Genomic DNA, 13,640 nt, shown 5'->3' on the forward strand with positions numbered 1-13,640 from the left:
CTCTCTGTAGGCATCTGGTTGTCTACTGTATGAACAAGATGCTGGACTGGATTGGGCTTTCCTCTAATCCAGCAAGACTGTTCTTAAGGTTCTTATTTAGTAATGTATACAAACTTGGTGCATGTAAACATTGGGCTAGCTGTGATGGTATTTGCACATTGTGCATATAAAGACAACACTACCCATGTCCCTTCACTGATATAAGAAATGCCAACTTACTCTGGGGCTAGTAATAGTATAAACATAATGTGTAAAGATGAGATAGGGAAAAAATATGGCTCTTATTTGAATTCTGCATTTATGTCTTTGTCTTCGTCTAGTAATTCATTATAGAGCATTCTTAGTACTTATTTCAACATCTGGGTTGCAACAAAATAGGATATCCCTGCTGTGGTGAATGACACAAACAAAAAAATTTAAATTCACTACACGGAGAAAAAATAAAGAAATGTACAAAACTAGACATCACCTTCAGGGAACGAGGAAAAAAAGGGGTTGGGGAGGGAAGGCAGACAGTCTGGTTCCCTATTGAAGGGAGCCAGTGTGGTGTAGTGGTTAAGAGCGGTAGTCTCCCAATCTGGGGAACCGGGTTCGTGTCTCCGCTCCTCCACATGCAGCTGCTGGGTGAGCTTGGGCCAGTCACGTTTCTTTGAAGTCTCTCAGCCCCACTCACCTCTCAGAGTGTTTGTTGTGGGGGAGGAAGGGAAAGGAGAATGTTAGCTGCTTTGAGACTGAAGGGGAGTGAAAGGCGGGATATCAAATCCAAACTCTTCTTCTTCTTCTTCTATTATCTTCACAAGTCAAGGTCATGTTACTTAATGAATACATTATCTGTCAATAAAGCTGAAAACTGCAAGCAGATTCTTGTGTATGAAGATGTGGGATACATGCATGCACGACAAAGAAAAGGAGAAATATAAGACAAAATAAATACTGTTTCAGTTTTTCAAGGAGGCTGCCTATATAAACTCTTGATATCTGTCAAACTCATAATGTAAGAAGAATTGTGATTGGTTAGACCAAAGCCAATTTAAGGGTCCAGTACCAGTGCGGGGAAAATACTTCTTTCTCATTAATGCATCATTGTTTCTATGATTATTTTGTTGTTGCTTATATATACAAAGAACAGCTCTGGGCGAGGGCAGAATATTGGGGGGGGGGGGGGCTGACTCATTTGGCCCCTCAGGGACTGAGGGAGGTGCAACAAGTGTCTTTGCTGTTTGTTTTGTGCATGCCTCACAGCAACAACAAAAAAGCCAGCTGCTCAAGCCGCTTTAAGAAGTCCAGATTGTTGTTGAGGGCTTCCAAAAACGGTATAATTCCAGACTGCCCCTTTAAATTACTATTTTTTTTAAATGATAGTAATAACAACAAAAAGTAACCATTGAATGAGAGCAGAGTAGTGGAATAGGAATAAATTCTACATGTCTATGAAATGTTCCTTGCTCACATTTAATCATATATTATTGTAACTACAGTAAATAATAAACAAACTATTCTGGAACATAGTTTGTACTTCAGATATTTTCTGTATGCTTCATCTGTGGAACCTGAATACACAGAGGCTGGATCAAGTCACCCCTGGCCAATTTCCTTCTTTAATGTTGCAAAACCCAAGGATATTGGGGTCACAGCATCTTATATGATGTTAGCCTAATGCCAAAGGGTGTGAAATTGGTCTGGAGCTAAGTCATTTATCACCCACAGAGAGAAAATGGGATGTCATGTGGAGTAGAAAAATACTCTGACTAGTTTGTTTAATTCTTTCCCTCTCTGTGTGTCAATATAATTTATTAAGCTTGCTTCAAAATATCAGTGAAATTGGAACTATGTTGGACTGTGGTTTGAAGACTGCACTTCTAAGAATTAGTTCCTGTCTCTAGAACCCGTCACTGAATGTTACCACATGCTGCAAGCTTTATAACATTTATATTCATTGAATAGGGACGCGGGTGGTGCTGTGATCTAAACCACTGAGCTTGCCAATCAGAAGGTCGCGGTTCGAATCCCCGTGACGGGGTGAGCTCCCGTTCCTCGGTCCCTGCTCCTGCCAACCTAGCAGTTTGAAGGCATGTCAAATTGCAAGTAAATAAATAGGTACCACTCTGGCGGGAAGGTAAATGGTGTTTCCGTGCGCTGCTCTGGTTCGCCAGAAGCAGCTTAGTCATGCTGGCCACATGACTCGGAAGCTGTCTGTGGACAAACACCGGCTCCCTCCGCCAGTAAAGCAAGATGAGCGCCGCAACCCCAGAGCCATCTGCGACCGGACTTAACTGTTAGGGGTCCCTCATATTCCTTGAATATGAGGCAAGTTTTATGTACATGAATATAAGGAACATATTTGTTTTACTTCTATAGGGTTACTATAATTAAGTGTAATCTGTCTCAGATATGTTGATGATGGATTTCAAATATTTGTTTTGGAAAACTTAACATACAAAAACATTTGTGTGTACTTTCACACAGTATTTATTTTTATCCCACCCTCCCCATTGATATCCATTGTGCATACAGTACTTAACAACAGTGCTATTTTTCTAGAAAAAGAGATGTCAGAACTCACCATGAACGCTGTCTTCCTTGTTCTCTTACAATGGCAATGAAAGCCACCTGAGAGTTGCCAGCACTGAGTTCCAGCTGAAAAAATCCCCGCTTAACAGTACAATCAGATGCCATGCTTCTATATTATTAGTGTTTATAATACCGATAGCATTTTGCCAACTTCATTTATTTATGTACCATTAGTTGGATGAGGAAAAGGGCAAATTAGGCATTGAGTGTGGGAGGTTAGAGATCTACTAGCATTGCTGAATTATGGTAAGAGTAAGATTTGCCTCCAATTGGTGACTTGAGAGTTGTGCATGTACACTTACTGTGGCAATGACTCTCCCTTTTTTCTACCATCGGAGAATTTGCAAGATAGAAAACATAAAAAACTGAAATACTCTCTGAAACAATCTGGCTGTGCAATAATTTTTTCTTGACATTGCAAAAAGTTGTATAACCGATAATATTTTTCCCCAATAATTTTGAGGTTACACAGTATTGTCTATAATATACAAATACACAGCAAGCACTGTCTTTTGCCAGCTGACAGTTTCAAGTTACTGCAATGCAGTAGTGAGTTTGTGTATTCATGGGCAAGATGTTTGGTTAGTGATATTCATTGGCACAGTGTTTACATTTTCCACTCATTTTCATGTTTTTAAAGACAAATAGAATTCGTAGAATGTTGTTGATTGTCCACAGGAACTTACTTCAGATGAGAATATGAGAGACACAGCCTGTAATCCTACAGGCACTGAACTGGTTTTGTAAAGGGTTGCATTGACAATCATATGAAAGTACCAGTGACCATAGCTTCATAACTTTTCATGAACTTTACCCCAAAACATAGACAATACATTTTTCTTCAAGCCTGACATAGTTGTGAGTCGAGGCCCCGCCCTCGCTTGGAGATAAAATAAAACACATGGACACAAGTATTTAGGTTAATGGGCTAAGAAAGGCCACAACTTTATTGGTTACAGAATGTGAGTGGTATTGGCTTAGGCATTGGATCGAACAGACTATAATTGACACCTGCCTGCTGTGCCAGGAGTCACGCAAGGGTTAACAACCTGTAGGGGGAGCTTGTTGATGCAAATGAACTGGAAGCTTTCCCCTAGAGTCACTGGTGGTCCTGCCATGGCCCTAGCCACCACCAGAGCATTGGACAGGAACCACGACCGCAGGATTCCTTCAAGAGAATACCCTTCAAGGGGAGGGGCAAGGTGATAGCCACAACCTCCCCTCCGACACACAACACATTTTCCAATGCCTAACCGCCAAACCTTACCAAGTTGTGACGATTTGCTACGAGGTAGGCGAAAAACCAAGTGGCTGGTGCCAATCTGCCAAGTGGAAAAATTCCTACCAGGCCCCTTGGACAACCAACCGAAGTCCATAGCAAGGTCAGGAGCAAAACCTAGAGGGAGGGCGGGCGGGCGATCTGAGGAAGCCAGGAACAAGAAGGAGGAGCCCATGAGCCCACGGCCATTTTAAACGGCAAAACCATGCCCCACCCACCCAGCCAGATTGGCCGGCTGGGATGCATGACGTGGGCACAGGGCTCAATGATGCAGGGGGCTTGATTACACCCCCTTGCGAGCACGGGAAGCGGTTCCCGCTCACAACAGCTCCCCTCCATTAAGAGGAGAGGCTTTCTCAGCTTTTCAGAGGGGTGACCATTAGCGCTACATACCTTGAGTTTTTAAGAGGGGTGATGACATAGACATGAGATACTGTAACAAAACTACTTAAATGAACCTAATCAGAAAGAAATGTAGACTGGGGGAAAAAGTCTTCTCAGGTGTTCTATTGTTAAGGCCATCTGTTTTGATTTGATGCTTTGTTGGCTGTCTCCTGGTATATATTGTTACTTAGATTGCAGCATTACTTCTCCTTTATTGAATAGATTGAAACAACAATTACTTGCAGCTGCAGGAGAAAATGGGACTTTCTAAATCAATAATGTTCTTTATATAGAAAGAGTGTGTGTCACTTAATTTTGAGCTGACTTGGTTATATTTCAAGATGGGGAAGATTGGTTTTTTTTAAGCACAAAAGCTTTCTTAACTTCATACGGTTACAAATTTTTCATTGCTAAAATCTCATTCACATGTATTCGCCTTAAAGAAGTGAATGTCTAAGGAATAGCTCTCTTTTTTTGTGAATTTGTCAAAAAGCTCAACAACTTTGGGCAAAACTAAAAAGCAACTTTTCTGTCCGGATTTCACTGTTTGAAATATGGCAACCCTAGGAAGGAGGAATAAATGAAAATGGCCTCCTCCCTTTGTCTGTCTTATTCCCGTAGACTTACCATTCCGATCTTATCACCTACAATTTGTATGTATTAAAATTCTGGGAAATTTATAAATCAACTTTAAAAAGAAAATTGCCTCCTCCCTCTTCCCCCTGGCCTTTCCACTCATGGAGGACCGCACAGGATTAAAGAGCCTTCCAGCAACGGAAGTGCACAATTTGTCCTTCAAATGTGAACTAGAAACAAATGTTAATGAACAATGCATGCTGCCTTGGTTCTTGCAGAGGTCTCCCGGTCTATCTGGAGAGGAAAATGGCTGTGTGGGTTGAAAGGTTTGTCCCAGGGCTGCTTAATGTTGCAGTCAACCAGAAACCAGAGAGGGACATTTTTTTCTAAAACTCACCGGTACATTTCAGACTTCTTTCAGATAGCCTGTCTCCTTCTGATAGCTCCTTCACCCTTTTTCTTTTGACACAGCTTGCTGAGTGGGGTGGCATTGCTATTGCTGCTTGGAAGGGAGGCTCAAGCCTAGTGGGGGGAGCTGAGTAGCAAACCAGTGGGAGCACTAACTTGACTCCATTGGTGTGCCTACTAGGGTGCCCTTTACAAGGTGCGGTGGGGGCCAGCCCCCCCCCATATATTCAAGAAGGGGGCCGGGGCCTCCCAAATTTCCATGGGGATTCTGAAAAGGAAACTCCAGGATGAAGATGCTTGGTCCTGCCATGTGCTTTTGACAGGTGCCAGGGATGTGCCAGAGCGAATTATCTTTGCCCCGTGCATCCCTTTCAAAAAGGTAAGGCAGCTGGTGGTGGGTGGGTGCAGGATGGTGGGCTGAATCGGCCTGGCCAGGTGGGGGGGGGGCGTCACACATGTGATGATATGCATGTGCGAGGGGCCCTCCAATGTTGGCCGCAACTTGACACTGCTGGTGCCTAAACAAGTGACATTAACTATGTGTCACTTAATTTTGAGCCAACTTGGTTATATTTTAGGTTGTGAAACTGGGGTGAGGGGGGCTTTTGAATGGGCAGGTGACACATTTTGAAAAAAATATTTCATACTGTTTCAAATATACCCTGTAGCTTTCCCTACTTAGAGCCTTCAATCAGTGATTCAAACAAGAGCAAACATTTCTGTTAGCGCATGATCCTCATGGATTACTACACTTCAGAAGGTATAATGCTATTACCCTTGTCAAAGAAAACATTTCAGCTAACATGCTATCTGCTCTCTTTGCCATCAGCTTTTGAGTTTACAAGTGTGCTATGAATAAATGTCCATTTGCACAACATATGGATAAATGGCAAGGCTGTATTATTTAAAAATGTATTTCTATGGAAAATATTCTGAAAGAGGTATGCAAACAATAGCATTTTAAAAAACTCTTTCCTATCTGTGTAGCTTTCAGGAGAACTACACTTGATTAACGAACAATCCCAATAGACTTTTAGCTTGATTCTTCTTGGCTCTACTGAAACACAGGGAAGACCTGGATTGGGGATTTTGAAATAACAAAAGTAATGAAAGTACTATGATAAGGTTCCCCATGTCTAATTGTCATGAGCCCTGCAAAGCTATTGGGCTTGGACTTGGGTTGGCAAGCCCTGATAGATGAGGAGGAAGAAATTGGGGGTGGGCTTAAGGGTGGGAACTGGGATTGGAGAAGGGGGCTCTCTCTGTTGAGGCTCAACTTTAGCCACTTTGGAAGAGAAAGCTGGGATGCTGGCTCCTCCTCTTCCTGACCTCCTGGCAGTGCAGAGAATCTCAGTGGCAGCTGGGGAGGGCAACCCAAGTGGTGAGGCAACTCTGGAGGTGGCAGTGACTCATCAGGAGCTTGGACAATATATTTTGCTGGCTGACAAGTAGCAGCAAATTATGGTTTGCTAAAAATGGAAAGTGTGGGAGGGTTCAGGGAAAGTGAGATTCTAAGCCATGGTTTGAGGCAACTCTGGAGAGGAAACATGTGAAGGGGTTCATTAATCTAAACTTACCCTTCATTGTATGAAGAAGATAAGAAGAAGAGTTTGGATTTGATATCCCGCTTTATCACTACCCGAAGGAGTCTCAAAGCGGCTAACAATCTCCTTTCCCTTCTTCCCCCACAACAAACACTCTGTGAGGTGAGTGAGGCTGAGAGACTTTAAGAAGTGTGACTAGCCCAAGGTCACCCAGCAGCTGCATGTGGAGGAGCGGAGACACAAACCCGGTTCACCAGATTACGAGTCCACCACTCTTAACCACTACACCACACTGGCTCTCATGAATCATAGAATCATAGAATCATAGAGTTGGAAGAGACCACAAGGGCCATCGAGTCCAACCCCCTGCCAAGCAGGAAACACCATCAGAGCACTCCTGACATATGGTTGTCAAGCCTCTGCTTAAAGACCTCCAAAGAAGGAGACTCCACCACACACCTTGGCAGCAAATTCCACTGTCGAACAGCTCTTACTGTCAGGAAGTTCTTCCTAATGTTTAGGTGGCATCTTTTTTCTTGTAGTTTGGAACCATTGCTCCGTGTCCGCTTCTCTGGAGCAGCAGAAAACAACCTTTTCCCCTCCTCTATGTGACATCCTTTTATATATTTGAACATGGCTATCATATCACCCCTTAACCTCCTCTTCTCCAGGCTAAACATGCCCAGCTCCCTTAGCCGTTCTTCATAAGGCATCGTTTCCAGGCCTTTGACCATTTTGGTTGCCCTCCTCTGGACATGTTCCAGTTTGTCAGTGTCCTTCTTGAACTGTGGTGCCCAGAACTGGACACAGTACTCCAGGTGAGGTCTGACCAGAGCAGAATACAGTGGCACTATTACTTCCCTTGATCTAGATGCAATACTCCTATTGATGCAGCCCAGAATTGCATTGGCTTTTTTAGCTGCCGCGTCACACTGTTGGCTCATGTCAAGTTTGTGGTCAACCAAGACTCCTAGATCCTTTTCACATGTACTGCTCTCAAGCCAGGTGTCACCCATCTTGTATTTGTGCCTCTCATTTTTTTTGCCCAAGTGCAATACTTTACATTTCTCCCTATTAAAATTCATCTTGTTTGTTTTGGCCCAGTTCTCTAATCTGTCAAGGTCGTTTTGAAGTGTGATCCTGTCCTCTGGGGTGTTAGCCACCCCTCCCAGTTTGGTGTCATCTGCAAATTTGATCAGGATGCCCTTGAGTCCATCATCCAAGTCGTTGATAAAGATGTTGAATAAGACCGGGCCCAAGACAGAACCCTGTGGCACCCCACTAGTCACTCTTCTCCAGGATGAAGAGGAACCATTGATGAGCACCCTTTGGGTTCGGTCAGTCAGCCAGTTACAAATCCACTGAGTGGTAGCATAGTCAAGTCCGCATTTTACCAGCTTCTTTACAAGAATATCATGGGGCACCTTGTCAAATGCCTTGCTGAAATCAAGGTAGGCTACATCCACTGCGTTCCCTTCATCTACCAGGCTTGTAATTCTGTCAAAAAACGAGATCAGGTTAGTCTGACATGACTTATTTTTCAGAAATCCATGCTGACTATTGGTGATCACAGTATTCCTTTCTAGGTGCTCACAGACTGTTTGCTTAATTATCTGCTCCAGAATCTTCCCTGGTATTGATGTCAGACTCACTGGGCGGTAATTATTTGGGTCCTCTCTTTCCCCCTTTTTGAAAATAGGGACAACATTTGCCCTCCTCCAGTCTGCCGGGAATGAGTGGAGCTTAAGACAGTAGTGGATGGAACCAGAGCCAAAAGAGGGTGAAGCCACCCATTTCTCTCTCTCTGACACTCCCTTTTCTTCTTCTTTCCAGGAGTGGACAGTGCATTGCATGGTACCAAGGCACTGCCCTCTCAACCGTGATATTGCTATTGCTTATCTCAACCACCCAGTGCTCCCACTGGGGCACCCACAGAGCCCTGACCTCGCTGCTGCCCTGTGCCATTCCAGCAGGTGGCAGTGATGGAGGATGGTGGGACCACATCGCCCCTCTGATCCTGCTATCTCTCTTTCCTCCCCTGCCAGCTGGCAGCAAGGAGAGAGATGGATTGCTATTGCCAGAGGTCCGAACTGGTCACTTGCAGAAGATTTTTGAAATTCAGCTGAGGGCCACAAAAGAATACAGCCCTAGGGGCCGCAGGTTGCCCACCCCGTTCTAATCTTCTAAATGAAAAATGTATGCATGTTACCATTTTTAAACAAATGTGTTGTTCTGAGACTCACAGAAATGTAGCCAATCTATCACTGAGCTAAACCTTGCAGGTATTTTGTATTTTCTCACATGGCTCTCATGTTCCCTGACAGGATGATGAAGTAGTGCTTCAGTGCGTTGCCAACATCCACAAAGAGCAGCGCAAGTTCTGCCTGGCAGCTGAGGGGCTCGGGAACCGCTTGTGCTTTTTGGAACCAACTTCAGAAGCAAAAGTAAGGCTCCCTTCTGCAAGGGTGTTTTTTGGTTTTTTTAAAGTTAGTGTAATTGATGGTCATTAATTTACAAATGCTATTAAGAAATTTAATTGTGCTTCCTATAATAGATGATATACTGTATATATAGAATGCAAAATTTGCTAATTCACCAAGTTTTGCTGAATTGTATATATTCTCAAGTTAAGGCGTTTGCTGCCAAGCACTTTGTGATTCAAGGACCATCCACCCGCTTGGGGAAAAGAAAGATACATGGGCACAGTATATTAGGTTAATGGGCTAAAAAAAGGCGACAACTTTATTGATTACAGCATGTGAGAGGTATTGGCTTAGGCACTGGATAAAACAACAGAGCGTGACTCCACCCCCTCAGGGAGGGGTGAGTCTAACAAGGGTTAACCACCAGTGGGAAGAGCCTGTTGATGCAAATACAACTGAAAGCTCCCCCTGATGTCACTGGGGGTTGTGCCATGGCCCTAGCCACCAGCAAGGGCGTCGGACAGGATCCACGACCGCCAGATTCCTTTACTAGAATACCCATAAAGTGGAGGGGTAGGCGATGGCCACACGCTGCTCTCCAATACACAAACATATTCCAATGCCTAACCACCAACACCTAAAAGTTGTGACAATTTGCTACGAGGTAGGTGAAAAACCAAGAGACTGGTGCCAATTTGCCAGATCGATAAAAATTCCTACCAGGCCCCTTGGACAACCAAGGCGACCAACCACAGGTCCATAGCAATGTCAAGAACCAAGCAATGAACTAAAGGGAGGGTAGGTGGGTGATCAGACAAAAACCAGCAGTGGAATGAAAGGGAAGTGCTGCCGCGGCTGCATTTGAGCGGCTAAACCCCGCCCCCAAGCCTCCACCTGATTGGTTGGCAACCTGGGGCGTGGCGTGGCAGCCAGGCCAGCTGGGCAGGGGCTGGAACGCCCCCTGCCAATGCAGGAAATGGCTCCTGCTCACAACTCCTCCCCTCTGTAAGGAGGAGAGGCTTTGCAATTCAAGGTTTGAAACTCTGCATATTGGACTGCATGGCCCACCTGAGTGTGGAACAGTGGGGAGCTCAGATTGAGTCTAGTCAGTGAGTACAGTTTTCTTCACTATTTTGAAGCTTATAGCAACTGAGGAAAAAATAATATTACAACATTTCTGTGAGTCATGTGTTTATTACTCCCATTTTACAGATTGGGAATGGGAGGTGAGAGATGGTGGCTTATCTGAGTCAACTTTCTGATCAGGAACATTATGTCCATTCCCCAGGTCAGGCTGATCAGAGCTCAGAACAGGGCTGTTGCTTGAGCAATGAAGCAGCTACGATTGCGAGGCTATATAGGAGCTTGAGGTTCCACTTGTTCCTGGCTTTCAGCCAGCCTCTTATATAGGCAGGTGTTTCTATGTGTTTCACCTTTCTCTCAAATAGCCTCAAGTGCAGCTAGATAGACATTTGACCACAGTCTTGAACCTCCTGCTTGGCTTGCTGTCTCCTCTGCCCCTGTGACCACAGAAGGGTCTGAGAGCTGGCCAGGAAACCAGGCTGCGGTTGTGGGGTATGAGGAATCTCAGGTTTGATACACACACAGTGGAAGTTGCTCCCACTACCAATCACCATAAAGCTGACATTTATGCAATTGATTTAAAGTTTGCATGCCCACATCTTCTGTGATACAAGTGTATGCATTCTTTGTGTGTGAGTGGGAGTTTATGATATTCTGGTCTGTGCACATGTGGCAGTTCCAGACACTTTAGGCATATTCAAAATCTAGTAATAACAATAATTGTATATAGCCCTTCATCCGTAGATCTCAGGGTGGTTCACAATCTAAAAATAAAAGATAAAAAACAAAAAACACATAACAAAAACAAGACCCAAAACAAACCAGAACACCCCTCCCCCCACTTAAACTTCTGGTAGTACACAGCACCCCTTCTGTAAAAAATAAAAATAAAATAAAACCAATTTTTCCACCAGTAAACATAACTTGCTCTGTCAACCTAGCTACAAATAGCAGGTTACTGTCTAGTTTTGGTACAAGAGTGCTTTTACAGTTTTACCCAAGCGTTCCAAATGAACTGGGCCTTTAGCCTGAATTTGCTGTTTCGTGCTGGCAGCTAGAGATACTGCCTCCCTTTCAGTCTTGGACATGGACAGAAACATATTCTTATCAAAACACAGGTGTTACATCACTCTGCTATCTATAATCCCGCTCCTGGCTGCTATTGCTTACTTTTGCAATCATCACCTGCTTACATGTTGTCTGCTGAAACTGGTTCCTGTTTTGAATGCCTTCAGCTTGTGTCTTTTGCCCCTGTCCCTTCTTCACTCCTGGAGAGTTGTGTTTCAGATGTGTCTCCCCATCCACAGTTGAAGCATCTGTGGACATGTAAAGCTCTGGAATATGGCTTTGCTGTCACATTCCCTGTAGGTTCTGGCTGCATCCTCCGGGAAGAAATGTATTTCCAGTTCTGCCTTTTCTCCCACTCCACAAGTAGTCTGTTGGTCACAGATCCCACAAAAAGTTGATCCTCTGGCATAGCTTCAATTGTCCCATCACAACTGTTACTTAGCAATGACAGAATAATACAACGTTTTGCCACAGGGTTAAATTCCATTCCCCACTGACTCAGCTCACTGAAGAGACCTCCAATTCTTTGAAGATGCAATGGCAGAGAATCTCTAGGATTTAGGCCTGCCCTGTACAACTTCCATGTCAAGTACACCTTGCTGCCAGCCGTTGCATGGAGGTAAAAGTTATGCAAAGCTGTCCATATTGCCTTTGCACTGTCCGAGCCTCTAATTAGTGCCAATTGACTTCCACTCCCAGTGTGATAGTGGCTTGCACCTTCTCTCCTTTTAGAGTCCAGTTGCCCTTAAGAGAAGGGGGTAATTCTTATCAATCGCTATCTACAATCCTTCTCTTTTGAGCAACATCTGCATCTTGAAGCTCCAATTTGAGTAATTCCTTTCTGACAGCTGTTCCAACCACAGCCCAGTTGTGATACTCTCCGCCATCCTGCATTAGCTCTGCAGACACATCACAGCCGCTCACCTCTCTGGAATCCATCAAGGAAAACTTACTGCTTCAATTTCAGCCTGTGTCTCTGTTTCTGCCCATCCAGACAGCTGCCAATTTACCGCTTCCTGGCCTCTGGTAGTTGTCTCCTTAAGCTGTTTGGAATCTCAGGTGGGATACCCACACAGTGGCAGTTGTTCCCACTACCAGTCAGCAGATAGTTTACTGTTGCAGAAGATAAGGCTCAGTAAAGCAGTTCTGGGAATAGATATACAGATACAGATATATATAAAATATCTCTGTTGCTCTAAATAAGTTCAGCGAGTCAAGATGTAACACTGGACAAGTAACCCTGTCAGGCTAATTGACTAACCAACAGACAGATTAACTACAGACTAACAAACTACTGAACTGACATGCATTAATCCCAAATATAATCAGGGCACTGGGCTGTTACCATAGTAACTGGCTTGGCTGACCATGCACCTGTGATTAATTCATCCATGGGGTGATTTATGCTCCTGAAGGAAATTAACCCCTTCTCAAGTTCAGTTACTCCAGCTTTCTTGGGACAGGGATGCCTGGGTCCAATAGCTTTTCAGAGTCAGTGCAGTGTGGAAATTTTGTTGAGGGATTATTCCTGTTACTCCTCAGAAAAGTTCCAGATCTGGGCAGGGCTGAACACTGTGATCTATCCAATGGATCTTTTTTTTTATTTACTGAAGTATTCTGTTTCATAAATATTTGCCTTAAGTATGTTATTGATAGAAGTTTGCTAACAAACTTTCTATTGCTTTGGCATTTCGCTTTCTTGTCTGCTGAACTGCTTCTGCCAGAGACACCATCTCCTTTTAGTCATTGACATAAAGTGTAGCTTTAGTGAAGGCTGACTCAGTGAATAAGTAATGCAGCAGCAAGCTAATTGAATGTGTCTAAGACAGTGGATGAGAAACGGAGAAGATGAGGGGGATGAGGAAAATCTGCAACAAGAACAAAGAAAGGCATGAGTGAATTAATGGAAATGCTGTAGTGCAGGCTCTAGAAAGGGGAGGCAAGGAAGAATGAGGATACCAAAATCATTCAATTCCCAGCTGCACCTATGAGCCTACTTGGGCCAAGGGAGATGGAAGTGGTAGCAAGTTGAGGCAAGAGCAAGGCTGAGGAATAAACAGGTGGGCAACTAGAGCAAGTAGTGACTATCTACTGACTCAGTGATTAGTTGCAAGACTGCCCTGAAGGTTTTTGGCATATAGCAGTCTTCTCCGACCTGATGCCCACCAGATGTTTTGGACTGCATCTCCTATCACCAGCAGCCAGCATGATCACTGGTAGCCAGGAATGATGAGAGTTGTAGTCCAAAACTTATGGAGGGAACCAGGTTAGGATAAGACTGGTATATAGAATATAAGGATTTTG

General features: G+C 44.1%; 1 protein-coding gene across 1 annotated transcript in view; it reads left to right on the top strand.

Moving 5' to 3' along the window:
- RYR3 (ryanodine receptor 3) overlaps nucleotides 1-13,640 on the top strand; it is a 271,072-nt gene that overhangs the window by 44,174 nt on the left and 213,258 nt on the right. The window contains exon 2 of the mRNA XM_079954045.1: nucleotides 9,087-9,206. Coding sequence (XP_079810171.1) covers nucleotides 9,087-9,206 — 120 coding nt within the window. The remainder of the gene's footprint in view (nucleotides 1-9,086; nucleotides 9,207-13,640) is intronic.

The sequence above is a fragment of the Podarcis cretensis genome (assembly GCF_951804945.1).
Source record: "Podarcis cretensis genome assembly, chromosome: 1".
Taxonomy (NCBI): Eukaryota; Metazoa; Chordata; class Lepidosauria; order Squamata; family Lacertidae; genus Podarcis; species Podarcis cretensis.